At 38.6% G+C, this 18516-nt stretch overlaps 1 protein-coding gene across 1 annotated transcript in view; it reads left to right on the top strand.

Annotated features, from left to right (window-relative positions):
* Positions 1-12182, top strand: part of Catsperb (catsper channel auxiliary subunit beta) — a 123318-nt gene extending 111136 nt beyond the window's left edge. Inside the window, exons 21-26 of the mRNA XM_078050723.1 lie at positions 3076-3186; positions 6873-6983; positions 8795-8930; positions 10313-10413; positions 11450-11524; positions 11823-12182. Of these exons, the coding sequence (XP_077906849.1) occupies positions 3076-3186; positions 6873-6983; positions 8795-8930; positions 10313-10413; positions 11450-11524; positions 11823-12011 (723 nt within the window). The 3' untranslated portion in view covers positions 12012-12182. The remainder of the gene's footprint in view (positions 1-3075; positions 3187-6872; positions 6984-8794; positions 8931-10312; positions 10414-11449; positions 11525-11822) is intronic.
* Positions 12183-18516: the final 6334 nt, after the last annotated feature.

Below are 18516 nucleotides of genomic sequence, written 5' to 3'. Positions count from 1 at the left end.
CCAAAATACTCAAAAAGAACAACTTAGAGGAGGAAAAGTTTATTTTGGCTTATGATTTAAGAGGTTCAGACCATGGTCAGCGGGCTCCATTGCTCTGGGCTTAAGGTAAGGTAGACCATCACAGCAGAAGGGCATGGCGGAGGAAAATTCCTCAGCTCAAGGCCCAGGGTGACCAGGAAATAGAGAGAGAGAGGGAGGAGCCAGGGACAAAAATGTATAATCCTCAAACCACAACCCTAGTAACCTACCTCCTCTAGCCACACCACACCTGCCTTCAGCTAACCAGTAACTGAAGTTACCCAGTAAAGAAGTACTTTCAGATTAGTAATCCATCAAATGAATTAACCCATGGATTATGTTACATTCTTATAATCTAATCATTTCAATTCCTGTATTAACAGTTTGGGGGAGAGCTCATCCAAACCTCAACATTCCACCTCTGGGTCCCCCAAATTCATGTCCATTTCATAATGCAAAATGCATGTGTCCATTTCCAAGACTCCCCATAGTCTTAACAGCTCCAGTTTTGCCCAAAAGTCCAAGCCCAAAGTCTCATCTGAGGCCAAGGCGAACTTTTGATTATGAGCCCCTGTAAAGATCAAAGGCAAGTTGCATATATCTAATATATATTGGCACACAGTAGCATTCCCATTCCAAAAGGAAGAAATGGGGGCATAGAAAAAAGTGATGGGCCCAACACAAGACCAAATTCCAGCTAGGAAAACAAGTCCTGTAGCTCTATGTTCTGTATTCAGTGCACATAAGGGCAAAATATGATCTTCAAAGGGCTTGTGCAGCTCCACCCCTATGGCCTTGCCAGTTGCAGTCCAAATGGCCTTTCTCTTAAGCTGGTTCTGTCCATGCCAGCCTCTTTCCCCAGCAGATGTTCCATGTTGTTGGCATCTCTTAATCCAGAATGTCTGCAGTGCATCTTTGGCTTCCTTCTCAGAGCCTGGTGCATTGATATTTCAGGGGCTGCCTGCAGGGATTCTGACCTGCTATACTTTCCCTGGCCTCCCAGGCCTTTCTCTGAAATTTCAGTGTAAACTTCCGGTATCCCTTAATTCCAGCGTCCTGCATCCATGCAGAACTAGCACCATGTGAATGATACTGAGGTCTGAAGTCAGCTCAAGCTGTAGCCTGGCCCCCTTAGACCATTACTGCAGTGACCTCTGAATGCCTGGACAATCAAACACAGTGAAATGAATCCTGGGGAAACTTCTTTCTAGGCAACCCTATGCAAGCATAGGTCCAAGGTCTCTCAAACCAGTTTTCACTTCTACACCCCTGAGCCTGCAATGGGTGTGGTTTTGCTGACTCCTGAGATGCCCTCAGGGTATCTTTCCTTTGTCTCAGCAAAGTACTTAACTTCTCTTTACAGTAAATTCTTTAAACATCTTTACAGAAAATTCCTAGGCCCCAATTTTACCCATGCTTCTTTGACCAACAAAGTTTTCCAAATCTCTCTGCTTCCAATTTTCACAGTAAACCTAGCTAAAATCTGCCAGCAACACCCAGGCCACCCAGGCCTGAATGCTGCGCTTCCTTGAAATTTCTTCCACCAGATTATTCACAGAAAATGTCAGGGCATGGGCAAAATGTAGACAACTTCTTTGCTGGAATGTAACATGAATATTCTCTAGTCTGATTCCCAATAGAGTCCCCATTTCCCTCTGAAAACTCATGAGTACGGTCTTTACTGGCCACATTTCTAACAGCATTCTGATCTTCTGAGATCCCACCAGAATTGCCCATTAAGCTCTGCTCACAACATTCTATGGCTTCTCCAGCCCATATCTGTAGGAACCATGGAAAAGCTCCGCTGAAACAATCGTTTACCTGTCCGAGATTTTATTAGCAGGACATAGAGGTCAGTCTAGAGGCCAGTCGTAGGGGCCAGTCGCAGAAGAGAAGGGGGTGGGGGCGGGGGGGGTGAGAGAGAGAGAGGGAGAGAGAGAGAGAAAGAGAGAGAGAGAGAGAGAGAGAGAGAGAGAGAGAGAGAGAGAGAGAGAGAAGGAGAGGGAGGGGGAGAGGGAGAGAGAGGAGAGGGAGGGGGGAGAGGGAGAGAGAGGAGAAGGGGAAGAGAGAGAGCACGTACAGGGTATTGATATGTATGGGCTCAATGCAGGATGTGGAGGAGCAGGGCAAGTGAGTCGTTACTTCATTAGCCAAGAGAGCCACTTCAGGGATTGGAGGTGCGCTATTCAAAGTTCACGCCATTCACAGGGATTGGAGGTGATTGTTCATGCACCATTCAGTGCGTCATGGACTTGAGCTCCTGGATGAGAAGTGCTCAGGGCGCCACCTTTACCAACAATATCTCCAAACTTTTCTAAACTCCTCCCATAAGCCAGTGGCTTCTGAACAACAGGGTCAGTTCACAGCAGTGACCCACTCTCAGTACCAATTTCTGTGCTAGTCAGTCTTTCATCACTGTGAACAACTTAGAGAAGGAAAATTTATTTGGGCTCCTAGTTTCAGAGGTTCTGTACATGGCCAGCTAACCCCAAAGCTCTGGCCTGAGACAGGCAGAACACCAGGGCAGAAGAGCATGCTCATGCAGCCAGGAAGCAGAAAGAGAGGGAGGAACCAGGAACAAAACATATGATCCTCAAACCACAGCTTTTGTCCTGCCCTTCAGTTGACTTATCCTAAGCTAATGTATCTGACTGGTCCCATTTCAGTGTAATAATTTTAACTCTTGCCTTGTCAGAATCTGGACTCTTTTTTAAATAAAAAATTACTAAATCACTACTTATAATTTTCTTTGGGATAAAAATAAATAACTTGAATTAAACTTGAATTATTTAATGACAACATGACTAAGTCTCTTTTATAAAAATCCTTAACCATTATTGCACTAACTTTTGCTTACTTATAAGTTCCAAGTAACATTACACAGGTTGAGGCAATTGAAATTCCAGTAAATGAGGGGTAGGAGTGTTGGGGGAAGGGAAATTTTTAATACCAAGAGCTAAAAAAGAAATACTTGAATTGACCCCTTTTCTATAAAGATATTTTCAGACTTAGTAACTAATAATGAATTTTTCATTTTCTTTGTCTAATCACTTATAGGTAAACTACAGGCCTCCATCTAACATGGGAATTGCCATTCCACTCACAGATAATTTTTATAATGCAGATCCTAGCAAACCTATACCAAGAAATCTATTTCACAAGTCCAAGGTAAATATCTTTTTTTTAATAAACAAACTACTAGAGTACTTATTTTTATTCAAGAAATCATTCGGTAAAATTACCAATGAACCCAGTTGTATAGATTGAGAAGATTATTACTGCTACTACTACTACTACTACTACTATCACCACTGCTGTGATTCCTGTTCTTCCTCCTACTACTTTATCCCCTTATCCCTAACTGCCACTCTCAAATACAGATTTGGAGCCCAGAAGTCTAAATGGACTCTTGACCTCTCCCTGGCTCCTATTAAGATTTCAAAGAGGATAGCTGCAAGAGCAGCTTTTCTCAAATGACAGGAGACCTTAGGCCCATCTCAAGTCTCCAGCCTGTGAAAGTAATGGTGTCCAAAAGGAAAGAAGATGGTTCGTTTCAATATAGGCACGTTTAAACTACTAAGGCTCTGTCTAGAAAATAATCAACCCCCAGAAGCACCTTGCTTCTTTGGAGGGAGAGTAAGCCAGGTAGCCAGAATACAGGGAGCCATATGGTTCAGAACAAAAGTACATTATGAGGTAACGTCTCAAGGACTCCTTCTAGATGTTCATGCAATCTTCAGAAAAATGCATCCATCCTCCTATATACATACACAAACAGATATTCATATCTGCTTGAACTCATTCAAAGACATAAAATTGGCATTTCTGTGGTTCAAAAGCCTCCAGTGTCTTCCCCTCTCAATTAGAGGGAAAACTGCATTCTTAAAATGGTTTAGAGCCCTCCTGCTTTTGCCTTGGCATTGCACCTGACCTGATTTTCTGCAATCTGCTCCAGCCACACTGGCCTCTTTGCTATTTCTCAAGTATGCCAGATATGTTTCACCTCAGGGCCTTTGCAGTTTTAGGAAATCCCTCTGTCTGGAATAATCTTTTGCCAGATATCACAGGGCTCACTCATTGTCTTCTTCAGATTTTTGCCTAAACATTACCATCATAGTGAGACCTTCCCTGACTACACTATTTGGAATCATAATCCCCCCTCTCCACTGTCTCCATCCCCCTCCTCTTCCTTATTTTTCTCCATATCACTTTTATAATTTGTATTACAATTTTCTTATTATAATTTTCTCCATATTGCTTATTATAATATTGTATTATAATTTGTATGTATTTTACTCACTTATTATATTTCTGACTCCATAAGAAGGTAAGTTCATGAGGCAAGTTTTTGATGTTTTCTACTGTATCCCCAGAACAGTGCCAGACAGAGAACACTTAAAAATTGTTGAACAAGCTAATGATACACATTTATATGACATATCATTCAGCTTTTCATCACTATGAGAAGATACCTGAGACAATCAACTTCTAAGGAGGAGAGATCTATTTTGGCTTATGATTTCAGTCCATGGTCACTTGGCCCTTTTGCTTTGGACCTGTGGTGAGGCAGAATGTCCTAGTGGGAGCACATGGTAGAGCAAAGCTGCTCATGTCATAGTGGCTAGGGGGCAGACAGGGAGAGTAAGTAGGGAGTACAGTATCCCCTTCAAGGGCAACTGTTCAATAACCTAACTTCCTTCCATTAGGTTATACCTCTGAAAGCTCCATCTGAAGATTCCACCACCTCGGACTCCTTGGCTGGTGATCAAGCCTTCAACACATGGCCTTCAGGAGACATTTAAGAAATAAACTATAGAGCTGGGGTGTGGTTCAGTCGTAGAGCATTTGCCTAGCATGCGCCAGACCCTGAGTTCCATCCCCAGTACTACAAAAGAAAGAAAGAAAAGCCATACATAAATATATTAATACACACACACACACACACACTCACACATGGCAGTTAACATACCTATAAGAAATTTTGCTCCAGGAAGTGAGCAACTATGATACTGAGTTCTTCCTCAGTTTCATTTTCTGCCAACTATAACCCTGTTTTGTCAGTAGAACTACCTCTGTTGGAACATGATTTTACTATATTTACATGCAAATCCTTAGTTTTCTGGGGTTTTCCTCCCAAAATTCCCTTGGGAGTTAAGTAGGAAATGTACCCATCTAATTTATAACTAAGTAAATAAGAGTGTTTTTAAAACGCACCTTGTATACATCCAGCAAATGTTACTTTCAACATTTCCAGTGTTACCAGGCATTGACCAGACATTCTCTGAGGATACCACACTGAACAAGATAAGCCTGGTATCTTCATGGCTTTTACTCTATACAGGGAACAGGTATGAAACAAAAAGCTGTACAAATGAAATGCTGTCACCTAGTGCAGTCTCTGAACAGTGTGGCCCTGCAAAACCCAAAGTAGAATTCGGTGGAAATATTTTTATAATGCAGCTTTCTCAGCCCTACCTCATGCTACTGAATCAGAAACCATGGGGTGCGGTCCTGAAATCTGCATTTCAAAACATTTCTGCAGTTTCAGATAGCCCAACTGGAGAGCCAAACACATGTCAACAATGTGGCTGCAGACCAGTGTTCCTGAGTCTAGGAGGTCATCCACAAGGAAAGGCCTCTGGTCAAGATCAAAAGATGAGTTGGGTTGACCAACAGAGGAGAAGTGGGGGCATATAAAAGGGGAAAGGGCAGGCAAAGTACATACCAGGCTGAGCAAACACTATGCACAAAGGGTGGAGAAGGAAAGGCTCAGGGACTTTGAATTCTGTGAAAACTATTTAGCCTGGAGCATAATGAGCAAGAGAAAATCAGCAGGCTCTAAAGCTGCTAGGACTCCAAAGCCAACAAGGGGATTTTTGAATTTTATCCCAAGAGAAATCAAGAGTCATCCAAGAGTTTTAAGTGAAAGAGTGATGTGATGTTCATATTTTTAAAAATATGATTAGACTGGGGCTGGGGATGTGGTTCTGTGTTTAAGCACATGCTTAGCATGTACAAGGAGGTTCACTCCTCAGCATATTCCAAAATAAAAATATAATTTTACCAATTTTATTATATATACACACACACATTTATACAGATATATATTCTTTCTTTCCTGGACAAACTCCATGAAACATCAGTAAACATTTCAAATAGAATGTAGATATCAGTTATATGTATCAATATGGGTAATAAATAAAGAAGATACATGTAGGATAGATAAAGAAGACAGATTCAATTAAGAAGTCCAGACATTTGAGGAAATTCTCAAGACAGAAAGCAAGCACAGTCAGACTTTCAGAGAAATCTCCTGTGGAAGAGACCACAAGCATAGCACCTTTCCGGCTGTTTTGGTGCCTGTGAGAGGAAGGGCTCAGAGCTGGGAGGTTGGTGGTCTGATGTGCCACATTCCAAATGGCAGACTTTACAGATCTCAGGTGATGGCACTGAGCTCAACTAACAAATTAATATTCAATGATATAATGAAAATTCAGAAATTGGGGCTGGGGTTGTGGCTCAGCGGTAAAGCGGTTGCCTAGTACATTTGAAGCGCTGGGTTTGATCCTCAGCACCACATAAAAATAAATAAATAAAGATAAAAATAAATAAATAAAGATAAAAATAAATAAATAAATAAACATACATACATAAATAAATAAATAAAGACACAAGCACTCTACCACTGAGCTACATCTCTAGGTCATCTTATTTTATTATTAATGGACTTTTCTCCTTGTAATTTCTCAGGAATTTTATTCATTCAGGGAGCAAATATTTATTGAAAACTTACAAGGTTCACAGAAATTCTGCAACACAAAAAAAGTAATCACTTGTGCTGCTTCTGTTCACAGGAAACTGGTAAATACAAACAGTGTGCTCGTGCTGCTTCTCGAGAGGAGTGTAATTGTACGAATGATCAGAAGTTTTCCCATGCTGTTGCTTTCTCAGATTGCAAAGAAAAAGTAAGATAATTTTTAATCACCTAAAGACAGAGTACTTTCATATTCATGTTGGCAAAAGCTTGGCTCTTGTCCCTGATGCCAATCCAATAACGAGGAAACAGTTTTGAAGATTTATTGCTTTGTTAGCACAGGAGAAACACAGGGGACTCCTGTCCCAAAGGCTGTGATTCTGCCCATCTTCAGGAACAGGGGGCTATTATAGAGGGGATTCAGAGAAAATGAGATTAGAGAGGAGAGATCAGGAAGCAGAAGACCAGGGAAGAGAAGTTTGGGGGAAAGAAGATTGGGAGAAAGAAAAAAAAAGTGTAAGTTTCAATGCCACCAGGGATATAGTCAAAGCATCAAGTAAACCCCTTGGAATTGGATTTGGAGAAGTGTCTTTTGGTTAAATATGAAAACTCAGACATAGAAATAATGCCTATTATGACCCAGAACTAAATATGATACAGAATTTAAAAGATATGGATTTAAATGTACCTAAACTCATCTGTAAAATAAAATAAAAATACCTGCACTGCACTGTCCATTTAATGGGATCCATGAAGACACACACACACACACACACACACACACACAATCTATATGAAAGCAATTTGTAACCTGTAAAACACTATACCAAATGATAGTGAATAATGATTCATTCAAAAAAATTTTTAATAGCTGGGCATGGTGGCGCAGGCCTGTAATCCCAGCGTTTGGGGAGGCTGAGGCAGAAGGATTGTGAGTTCATTGCCAGACTCAGCAATGGGGAGGCACTAAGCAAGTAAATGAGACCCTTCTCTAAATAAAATACACAATAGGGCTGGGGATGTGGCTCAGTGAGTTCATTCCCCAGTACCTCTCCCAAAAAAAAAAAAAAAAAAAAAAAAAACTTTTTGAAGCTCTCATATGTATCAGGTTCTTGGCATATAGAAGTCCACGTCCTTATAAACAAGGAGCTCAGTCTAGTGGTAATGACAAACAAAAGTATAGTATGTTGGTTAAGAGATGGGTTCTGTGTCAAATAATCTTTCATTCTGTTAGTACTAGAGCACCCAAAGGCATATAAAATCAATGTTGGTGTTTGCATTAGCATAGTCAACGAGCAGTTGGTTTAATCTTCAAGTGGATCCATTTCAAAGGCCTCATAAGATATTATACAGATTGTGTATTTTATATAGAAAATATAAAGCATGAAAAGATAAGTAGACAGAGAGATTGTTTATGAAGTGATTTCATATGTATCATATGGGATTGAGCATTCAGTAAAAAGAATTATGAGGGTTTTATTGTATACCTCTTGTATACAACTAAAATAATATATCTGAACATTGCTTTAAGCCTTCTTTGTGATTTATCTCAATTAGAATCGCAGAGAACCAGGCAACTTGCTAAAAATCAAACTGTTAACAGACTTTGGCGCTGGATTGGAACGCTGAATCCACAGCCTGAGCTGTGAACTGTCAGGGGTAGAGGTGGAGTAGAAGGGGAAGTGGAATGCTTGGGACGCAATTCATGCATGGTCTCATGGGTCTTGGTTTAGTTAAAAAAAAAAAAAAAAAAAAAGTTTGGATGACAGCATAGTTAATACTTGTGAAAAACACCAGTAGAAATATGAATTTCATTACTACCATGTTTGTATATTGCCTTGGGTGTTCACACAGATTCTGTACTGAGACTTTTTTCATGCCTGAAAAGGCAGAAACCCTAAAAAGCACATTTCATTTAGAATATCCAAACAATTGGCAATATATCTATTCATTTTTGACCAGGAAATTAAATTACTATTGAATTTTCCAAATTTACAATCATTCTTGGAATTTGCATTTTAGGTTCCTCGCTTCAAGTTTCCAGTTACACAATATCCAATTTCCTTGGAAATTTTCAGTGAAAATGAACGAATCCCGGTGAAATCTCCATATTTGGTTACTGTAACTGAAGTGAATATGAGGAAAAACTGGAAATTAAGTAGGGTTTGCTGTCTTCTATAATTATTGTATCTTATAAGTAATGTTATTATTATTGCTTTACAAAGCTCAATGGTCTACAAAGAAATGGCAGGAGTTCTTTGGAAAAAGATCCCAATCCCTTGGCATATTGCAGTTTACTTCTATTGTCCCCCACTTAAGTCTTCATCACTTCCAGTGACATAGATTCTATGGCATAAAAGCATTTTTGAAGAATTTGAACTGTGAAAAAAATTAAATTATTATGTAGTTAGTAGTAACCATAATTGAACTTGTACCACGTGCTGATCTAGTGTCTCACTTCTTATTCAGTGTGGCAAAGGAGATTATAAAGGGTGTTGCCTGATAATCTATGGGCTCTGTCTTCTAATTATATGAGTAAAGTTTTTTTTTAAAGATTGTATGGTGGAGGCTGGGGATGTAGCTCAGAGGCAGAGTGCTTGCCTAGGACAAGAAAGGCCCTGTTTTTGACTACCAGCACCTAAACCAAACAGCAACAACAAAACATTTATGGAAAAAAATGCAAAAATATTTTTATTTACAAAAAAGGAAATTTACCCAGATTCAATTTTACCTTGAATATACAGCTTTTTGTGTCATATTTTTTGTTTGTATGAGTACTTTAGGAAAAGAATTACTAACCAGATAGAATCAACTAAATAGAAATGTAATGTCATTAATGTCCTACTAAGTATACAACATTTGGTTTTCAGTGATTCTTGCTTTGCCCAATATATATATGCATTTTTGAAATAGAAAAATTAGTAAAGTAAAATTACCAAACATTTTGCTTTAATTAATATCCCCATTTTCTGTGGTGTTTAGAGTCCTGACTGCTCAATATTGAAGCATTTTACAATCCAATTGTTTGAATATTGGTAGCATAAGAGTAGCCATGTGAGAGTATTCACCCCATGGAAATCGGCTACTGTTGTAATCAGATCACATTTTTCCCTTGAGATCCATTATACCTCTAGGGTCTCTAACCCTACACTATCTCAAGTGATCCTTTTATGAAACTTCACTGCCACCCTATTGAAAATCATTCACCAACCACTGAGGAGGGCCTAAGATGATCTCATTGTCAAAAACACAGAGAATGTTCAGGTAAAGACTACTCATGAGCCAAGAGATGGGAGGAAAAGATCAGTCTAAAGTAAGGTGGTCAGAAGCCTTGTCCTTCTTAAGTATGTAAACCAAGGCAACGTGAAATGTTGGGCCAAGGTCCCCCAAAGTTATCTTCTACAAAGTCAAGCAGAACTAAAAAGATATAACTTAATCAGGTCACAGAGTGGACTCGTTCATTGCACCTTAATGTAGAAACAAAGTTTACAAAATGAGAAAATTATATGTGTGCTTAAAATATATTTCTTGTATTTTTAGAACACTTTGTACCCCAAAATGTTAAAAAACTAAAAGATCACTTAGAAGCAGTCCTTCGTGTTCCAGTGTATAATCCTTCAGGTCTCAACATAAGTATAAGGGTAAGTTGACAGCATTTTTGTTCTTATGTGCTGAGTTTAAATGAAACATACATGTCTAAGATTGATTTTAGTCTTGAAATATTGGGATCTGTGAACAGTGGGAATGGCAACTTTAAAGTATATGGAGAGGGCTTGGGGGTTGTGGTTCAGTGGCAGAGCATGTGTTTAGCATACATAAGACTCTAATTTCAATTCACACTTTTTTTTTTTTTTTGGTGGTGGGGGTACCAGGGATTGAACTCATGGGCACTTAACCACTGAGCCACACCCAGTCCTTTTTTGTATTTTATTTAGAGACAGGGTCTCACTGAGTTCCTAAGCACCTCACCATTGCTTAGGCTGGCTTTGAACTTATGATCCTCCTATCTCAGCCTCCCGAGCAACTGAGATTACAGGTGTGCCCCACCTCGTCTGGCAAGACTCTTTCAACCCCAGCACCAAAAAATAAATGAAAATAAAGTATATAGTTTGTTTTTCCATCATTTCCCTTGATGTTATTATCAGTCTAAAGTAAGGTGGTCAGAAGCCTAAGGGTTCTGAAAGTTAAATTTTACATTAGCTTACTATTTTTTAAGCTGATAGATAAGACAGGCTATCTAAAGTGGAGCAGAAATAATATTTCCAAAATTTAGAAAGAAATGGGTCTAGTGCTTTTCAGGAGATATACACAGGCATATATCTTCTGGCTCCAACAATCCATAAGAATGTGTAATGTCAATACAACCCAGTAGCTGTGTAAAACCAATTAGGGGATATAGCAAAACTACACATTTTGAGAGTTAGCGCAAAGTACTCATCTAAGCCAAGGTAGATTTTGGTTTTGCTTATTTTAAAAAAAGAAATGTACCAGTTATTAAATGTCTCTCTATTTCCATCAGTCCTTTTAATCTGATACATGATAAATATGTCTAAGAGCCTTGGGAAGGGATAGGAATATTTCCATGCAACACTATAAAGAAAGTGACCTCAGTGTATTTTTACTTAAAGGAGTATACATGTTAGTGCTGCTAATGACCAGGCATTTTTCCCCCCACAGGGTTCAGAGCTTTTTCACTTTAGAGTGTCCGTTGTTCCAGGGGTCACTTTTTGTAACTTGGTTGAAGAATTTCAGGTATAGTGAATGTACAAGGTATACCAAAGAGGGTGATGGCTGGGAAAAGAAACATTAAAAGTATCCATCTAAGGGACACTAAAGAGAAAATATGGGCAGAATTTGTGTGATGATCCAGGCTTGGAGACGCAGGATCCTGGAAGAGAATGGTAGTATAGATGCTTGGTGGAGGGTGAGTGTCTGCATAACTCTTTGGGCAAAATTTTGCTAAGTGATTAACTGTGGAAATCATGTAATGTTCAGTATTTTTGCATTACTAAATTCAGAAAACTTAAAGACTTTGCTTTTTCTGTTGCAGATTTATGTTGATGAGGTACCGTTGCCATTTCCAGGACATACACTCATTGCCGTGGCAGCAGCTGTAGTGCTAGGGGGATTAATTTTTACAGCATTTATGCTTCAACTGCATAACATCCACCCGTGGAGGGCATTCCGAAGATGGGTTCGAAGAAACACAATAAACCTATCAAATGCAACTATCAATTAACTGACTCATAGATGAAATTCTGAATGATGAACAAATGATAATCCTAAAGTCACTTTATTTTCTGGTTTCATTAAACAAGTCCTAGAACAATATATTTAAACATTGAATAGGTAAACTAGATAAAATACTAAAGAATTACCACTATAACTCAAATTGTTATTTGTGAGTAGATTTACCATTCCATTTTCTTGTTTTGAATACATATTTCAGAACTTGTATAGAAGATTCTCCTTGATGCTTTTTGAATAATATAAAGTGATAACCAACCTTGTGCAGAACAGGTTTTCTGTGGTTTTCAGCTGTTATTGGCTGGCGCTATTCTGTGTGGTCAGAACCCAAGCCTTCCTGTTTCCTATGGGAAAACGACAACATGAGGCAGGCAGGGAGTGAAGTCCCTCAGCAGCTGTGCTTTCAGAGTCTCCTGGGAATTAGAGAAAGCCATTTGGGTTTCTTCAAAACTAGACTGTGGTACCTAAAGAGGGAAATGTGACCCCTTCCTGGAGTGCTGGAAGAACAGGGTGCCTGGGCAAGGTCTACATGCAGCATGTAGAATCCCCCAAAATATATCTCTGTGGGCTCTCAGCATACCTGTTTCCAAGGAGCCAGAAGATGACTCATACTCGGGGACACAAGAGTTTTAGTCTCCTGGGATAGTAGAGAAGGAAAGGATAGGGTTGGCACACCTGGAGGGTTACACGTGAGGATGGTGTTGAGAGGTTTAGTTGGAGGTGAAGGAGGAACAGAGGGAGTACAGATGATGAGTTGGACAGTCCTTGTGGGATCATAAGGGGTCCAAGGTCAGAGATATTTTCTTTTTTTACAGTCTTACCAAGAAAATAAGCTGATTATTGATGAGGAAAGATCTCAGGGCCCCAAGATTCTAGGACACCTACAAACTGGGAAAATTTAAAGAGATTTCAAATACCCCAAAAGAACAAAGACCACTCTCCCAAAAGGAAGCTCTAAATTGTCTTTAGTAAAAATCTGCCATTTTTAAATTAACTGAATTGTTGTTAAAGTCACGTAGCATATAACTGGCAGAAGTTCTTGAAGGGAGTTGGGAGGTAGATTGAGAATTTTGCATAGGATGAGGCTAAACTAAAGCTAGCAACAAAAAACCAAAAGAGCATTCAAACCAAGAATGAAAATCAAGCCCTTGGGGCTGGGGTTATGGCTCAGCGGTAGAACGCTCGCTCGCCTAACATGTGCAAAGCCCTGGGTTTGATCCTCAGCACTACATAAAAATAAATAAAATAAAGGTATTGTGTCCAACTACAACTAAAAAAAAATATCAAACTCTTTATCAAAATTAAAATCAAACAAATATCAGAGCACAGAGATCAGGAGCTGGAATCACCATCCAGGAAGGAGCAGAACAGGCTCAAGAAGCCTCAGCACCTGGGCAAAGCTGAGTTGGAGGTGGGCTCCCATTTCCATACCCCCGCCCCCATTCTTCCCTGCACACCATTGCTCATGTACCCATTGTGCCCTCTATCATTAGATGGTGATGTGGTGCCATCTGGCCTCCCTCATTGTGAAGTTCTGTCATTCCCTTTGCTAGCAATCCCGCTCGATTTGGGCAGTTGCCTTCTCAATGTTTTGTTGGAACCACCCAACTACTGGATACACACCATCTCTTGGGGTCTTCCTAAGATCCCAATCAATATGCTTAACTTATTGTTCCTTATCTAATTTTGTGTTGTGGTCCCCATGATTAAATAATCTCAGAATGTAATTCCATTACTAGTCTCTTGAGTCTGCCAGTATATGTTGACATACTCGTTGCAAAACACATATCTGATAAAGAACTTAGATCCAAAGTGAATTCAGCAAAATAGCAGGATATAAAATTAACACCCACAAATCAATTACATTCCTATACATAAGTAATGAATCAACCAAGAGAAAAATTGGGGAAACTATCCCATCCTCAACAGCCTCAAAAAAATAAAATAGAATATTTTGGAATTAATCTAGCAAAAGAGGTGAAAGATCTCTAATGAAAACTACAGAACTCTAAAGAAAGAAATTAAGATCTTAGAAAATGAAAAAATCTCCCATGTTCTTGGATAGGCAGAATTAACATTGTCAAAATGGCCATAGTACCAAAAGCACTATACAGATTTAATGTAATTCCTATTAAGATTTGGATGATGTTCTTTATAGATATAGAAAAAGCAGTCATGAAATTCATTTAGAAAAATAAGAGGAGCTGGGGATGTGGCTCATTGGGGCTGGGGATGTGGCTCAAGCAGTAGCACACTCGCCTGGCATGCATGCGGCCCGGGTTCGATCCTCAGCACCACATACAAAGATGTTGTGTCCACCAAAAACTAAAAAATAAATAAATAAATATTTAAAAAAAGAGAGAGAAAAAAATATAAGAGGCCCGGAATAGCCAAAGCAATCCTCAGCAGGAAAAGTGAAGCAGGAGACATCGCAATACCAGACCTTAAATTATACTACAGAGCTTATAGTAACAAAAATAGCATGTATTAGCACCAAAACAGACATGAAGACCAGATAAGAAGACACAGAAACAAACCCACATAAATACCTTATCTCATACTAGACAAAGGCTCCATAAACATACATTGCAGAAAAGACGGTCTCTTCAACAAATGGTCCTGGGAAAACTGGAAATCCATATGTAATATAATGAATTGAAACTGAACCCCTATCTCTCACCCTGCACAAAACTCAAAGTGGATCAAGGACCCACATATTAAAGAAGAGATCCTGTGCCTACTAGAAGAAAATGTAGGCCCATCTCTCCACCATGTCAGCTCAGGAACTGACTTCCTCAATAAGACTCCCTAAAGCATAAGAAATAAAATAAAAAATCAGCAAATGGGATGGCATCAAACTAAAAAGCTTCTTCACAGCAAAGGAAACAAGATCATGAACAGAAAGCTTACAGAATGGGAGAAAATCTTTACCACTTGCACCTCAGTTAGAGCATTAATCTCCAGGATATACAAACAACTCAAAAAACTTAACACCAAACAAACAAACAAACAAATAACCCAATTAATAATTGGGCAAAAGAACTGAATAAGCACTTCACCAAAGAAATATATGAAAAAATGTTCAACATTTCTAGCAGTTAGAGAAATGCATATTAAAACTATATTGAGATTTCATCTCACTCCAGTCAGAATGGCAGTTTTAAGAATACAAGTAACAATAAATGTTGGCAAGGATGTGGGGAAAAAGACACACTCACACATTGGTGGTGGGACTGCAAACTCGTGCAACCACTATCGAAAGTGGTATGGAGATTCCTCAGAAACCTCGGAATGGAACCACCATTTGACCCAGCTATCCCACTTCTCAGTATATACCCAAAGGACTTACAATCAGCATACTATAGTGCACAGCCACATCAATGTTTATAGCAGCTCAATTCACAATAGCCAAGCCAAGGAACCAACCTAGGTGCCCTTCAACAGATGAATGGATAAAGAAACTGTGGTATATATACACAATGGAATATTCCTCAGCCATAAAGAAGAATGAAATGATGGCATTTGCCGGTAAATGGATGGAACTGGAGATATTATGCTAAGTGAAATAAGCCAATCCCATAAAACCAAAGGCCAAATGTTTCCTTTGATATTGGATGCTGACTCACAATAGGCAGATGGGGGATGGGGAGTAGAGGTTCACCTGCAGACTGGACTGAGGGGAATGGGGTGAAGGAAGGGGGATGGGAACAGGAAAGACAGTAGAATGAATCAGACATAATTTTCCTATATGTTCATATATAAATACTTGACCAGTGTAACTCCACATCATGTTAACCACAAGAATGAGAAGTTACACTCCATGTATATATGATATATCAAAATACATTCTACTGTCATGTATAACTAAAAAGAACGAATAAAAAATTTTAAAAAAAGAAAAGAAATCTAGTTTCAAATGTATTTCATACTTTTCTAGTTTAGTGATCAAATTTAGGTGATTTGGAGAGAATCCTACAGATGGAGTTAAATTTGTAACATAATGATCATCAGATCAAAGATGGTTAGAAGGAAGAGATTCATTGTTTTGTTTTTATTAGTTGTAGAGGCATTAAATCCTAATATGTGGCCTTAGTTAAGTCACTTTATTTTGGAGTGGGGGGTGTTCTTCAGTTCCCACTAACAAGTGATAGTTTGTGTACTGTTCCAAAAGTCTATCAAGGAAATAAAAGTATAAATCCATATTAACAGTTAAAAAAACCTTATATTCAGAAAATGTTTTTGAAAATTCTCAAAAATCCATGATAAGAAAATAAACAGTACAATTTTAAATCAGGCAAATGATTTGAACAAGAAGCATGGTGCTAAAATTTGGATTTTGATTGGCAACCCCACACACAAAGGCCCATATGTTGAAGGTTTTGTCGCCAGGGGGCACTATTAGGAAATGGCAGAACCTTTGAGGGATAGTGCCCACTGACAGGTCCTTAGGTCATTGAGGACATGTATTTGAAGGGGATTGTGGGAACTTGGTCCCTTCCCCTCTCTGCTTCCTGGACACAAAGTGAGTAGGATTGCTCCAGAATTTGCTCCCTGAAGCTGCCATCCAGCACTACCCCCACAAGAGGCCTAAAAGCAATGGGTCTACCCAATCATGGATTGGAACCCCTAAAGCCATGAGCCAGAATTAATCTTTTCTCCTTATAATTTAATCAACTCAGGTATTTTGTTATAATGACAGAATGCTGACAAACAGAGATGGCAAAATAACAGTTGAAAACCAATTTATGGAGAGCAGATCACTAATTGGCTGGGGAAGAGGTAGGAGGGTTATAGCAGTGGGAGTGGCTTAGATGAGAGGGAAAAAGAGATTATCAAGGGGCATGAGAAAATTTCGGGGAGTGATGGACATTTTTATTATCTTTATTGTGGTGATGTTTTACTGGAGTATGCATTTGTGAAAATTACAGAATTAGGCACTCTATATATGTGCATTTTATTATATTTTAGTATGCCCCATAAAACTCTGAGAAAGAAAAACATGAAAGAAGATGTAACAATAAATACTAGTAAGATTATAAAAAAATATAAGAGACTTCCATGAACAACTTGATAAAAAAAAATATTTTTAAAAATGCATGCTTAGGGCTGGGGCTGGGGCTCAGTGGCAGAGCACTTGCATAGCATGTGTGAGGCGCTGGGTTCAGTTCTCAGTACCGCATATCAATAAATAAAATAAAGGTCCATTGACAACTAAAAAAAATATTTTAAAATGCATGCTTTCCTGACAAATTTTAAATTATTGAATTGAACTGAAGAAGAAATAGGACCTTGGAATACATTAATTATCATAGAAAAGACTGGAAATAATGTTAAACAACAACTATGGAAATAAGACGGAACACAAGAAATAGACAGCTGAAATTTATTTACTTTCTAAGAAACAAATAATTCCAATATTAATTAGTGCTAATATACCATAGGAAAAGGTAGAAACTTTTTTACCAGTTTTTTTTATAAAGCCTATATAACTTTAATAACAAAATTGAGCAATTTCACTTTTGAAAATACAATGCAGGGCTGGGGATGTGCCTCAAGCCGTAGCGCGCTCGCCTGGCATGCGTGCGGCCCCGGTTCGATCCTCAGCACCACATACCAACAAAGATGTTGTGTCCGCCGAGAACTAAAAAATAAATATTAAAAAAAAAATTCTCTCTCTCTCTCTCTCTCTCTCTCTCTCTCTCTCTCTCTCTCTCCCTCTCCTCTCTCACTCTCTCTTTAAAATTAAAAAAAAAGAAAATACAATGCAAAAATTCCAAATAAAATATTTATAACTAAAATCCATTAAGCAAGAAATGAATAAAGCAACATGACCAAGTAGTATATTCTAGGAATTCAAGGATAATTCCACATCAGGAAGCCTATCAATATATTTTATTACAGATGTATCAACAAAAGGTACACATTAGATAATCATATCACTTAACAAGCACTAGATAAATTTTGGCAGCAATTCTAAAAATCAGCAGTATGTTGGGTGTCAACTAGGGCCTCACACATGCTAGGCAAACGTTCTACCACTGAACTAAATCTGTAGCCCACAAATAACATCTTTAAATGGTAGAATACTAAAGCCAATCAAAAAGTACCAAAACTCCTCCTCCACGGCATTGCATTAGGATGTGAGAACCTGTGCATGGGAACTCTGTCTTGTTCACAGGGTATTCTCGGGCTCTAGAGCACTGTCTAATTCTCATTAGATAATATTTCCCCCATAATTGAAACTATCAGGAACAAAGATAATATTTCCCCCATAATTGAAACTATCAGGAACAAAGCAGTACTGTCTGCTTATATTGTAATACTCAGTATTATTTGGGAAGTTATAGTAAGAATAGTGAAACAAGAAATAAGATCATTGTTATCACACCGGAAAAGCAAAGAGAATAACCATCTATTTGCTGTTAATAGGTATTATTTTATACCCAAGAAACCCAAAATATTCTAATAAGAAAAATTCATTGGAATTAAAACTTCAT

The sequence above is a fragment of the Ictidomys tridecemlineatus genome, chromosome 5 (genome assembly GCF_052094955.1).
Source record: "Ictidomys tridecemlineatus isolate mIctTri1 chromosome 5, mIctTri1.hap1, whole genome shotgun sequence".
In the NCBI taxonomy this organism is placed as follows: domain Eukaryota; kingdom Metazoa; phylum Chordata; class Mammalia; order Rodentia; family Sciuridae; genus Ictidomys; species Ictidomys tridecemlineatus.
This window is presented reverse-complemented; position numbering and strand designations above follow the sequence as displayed.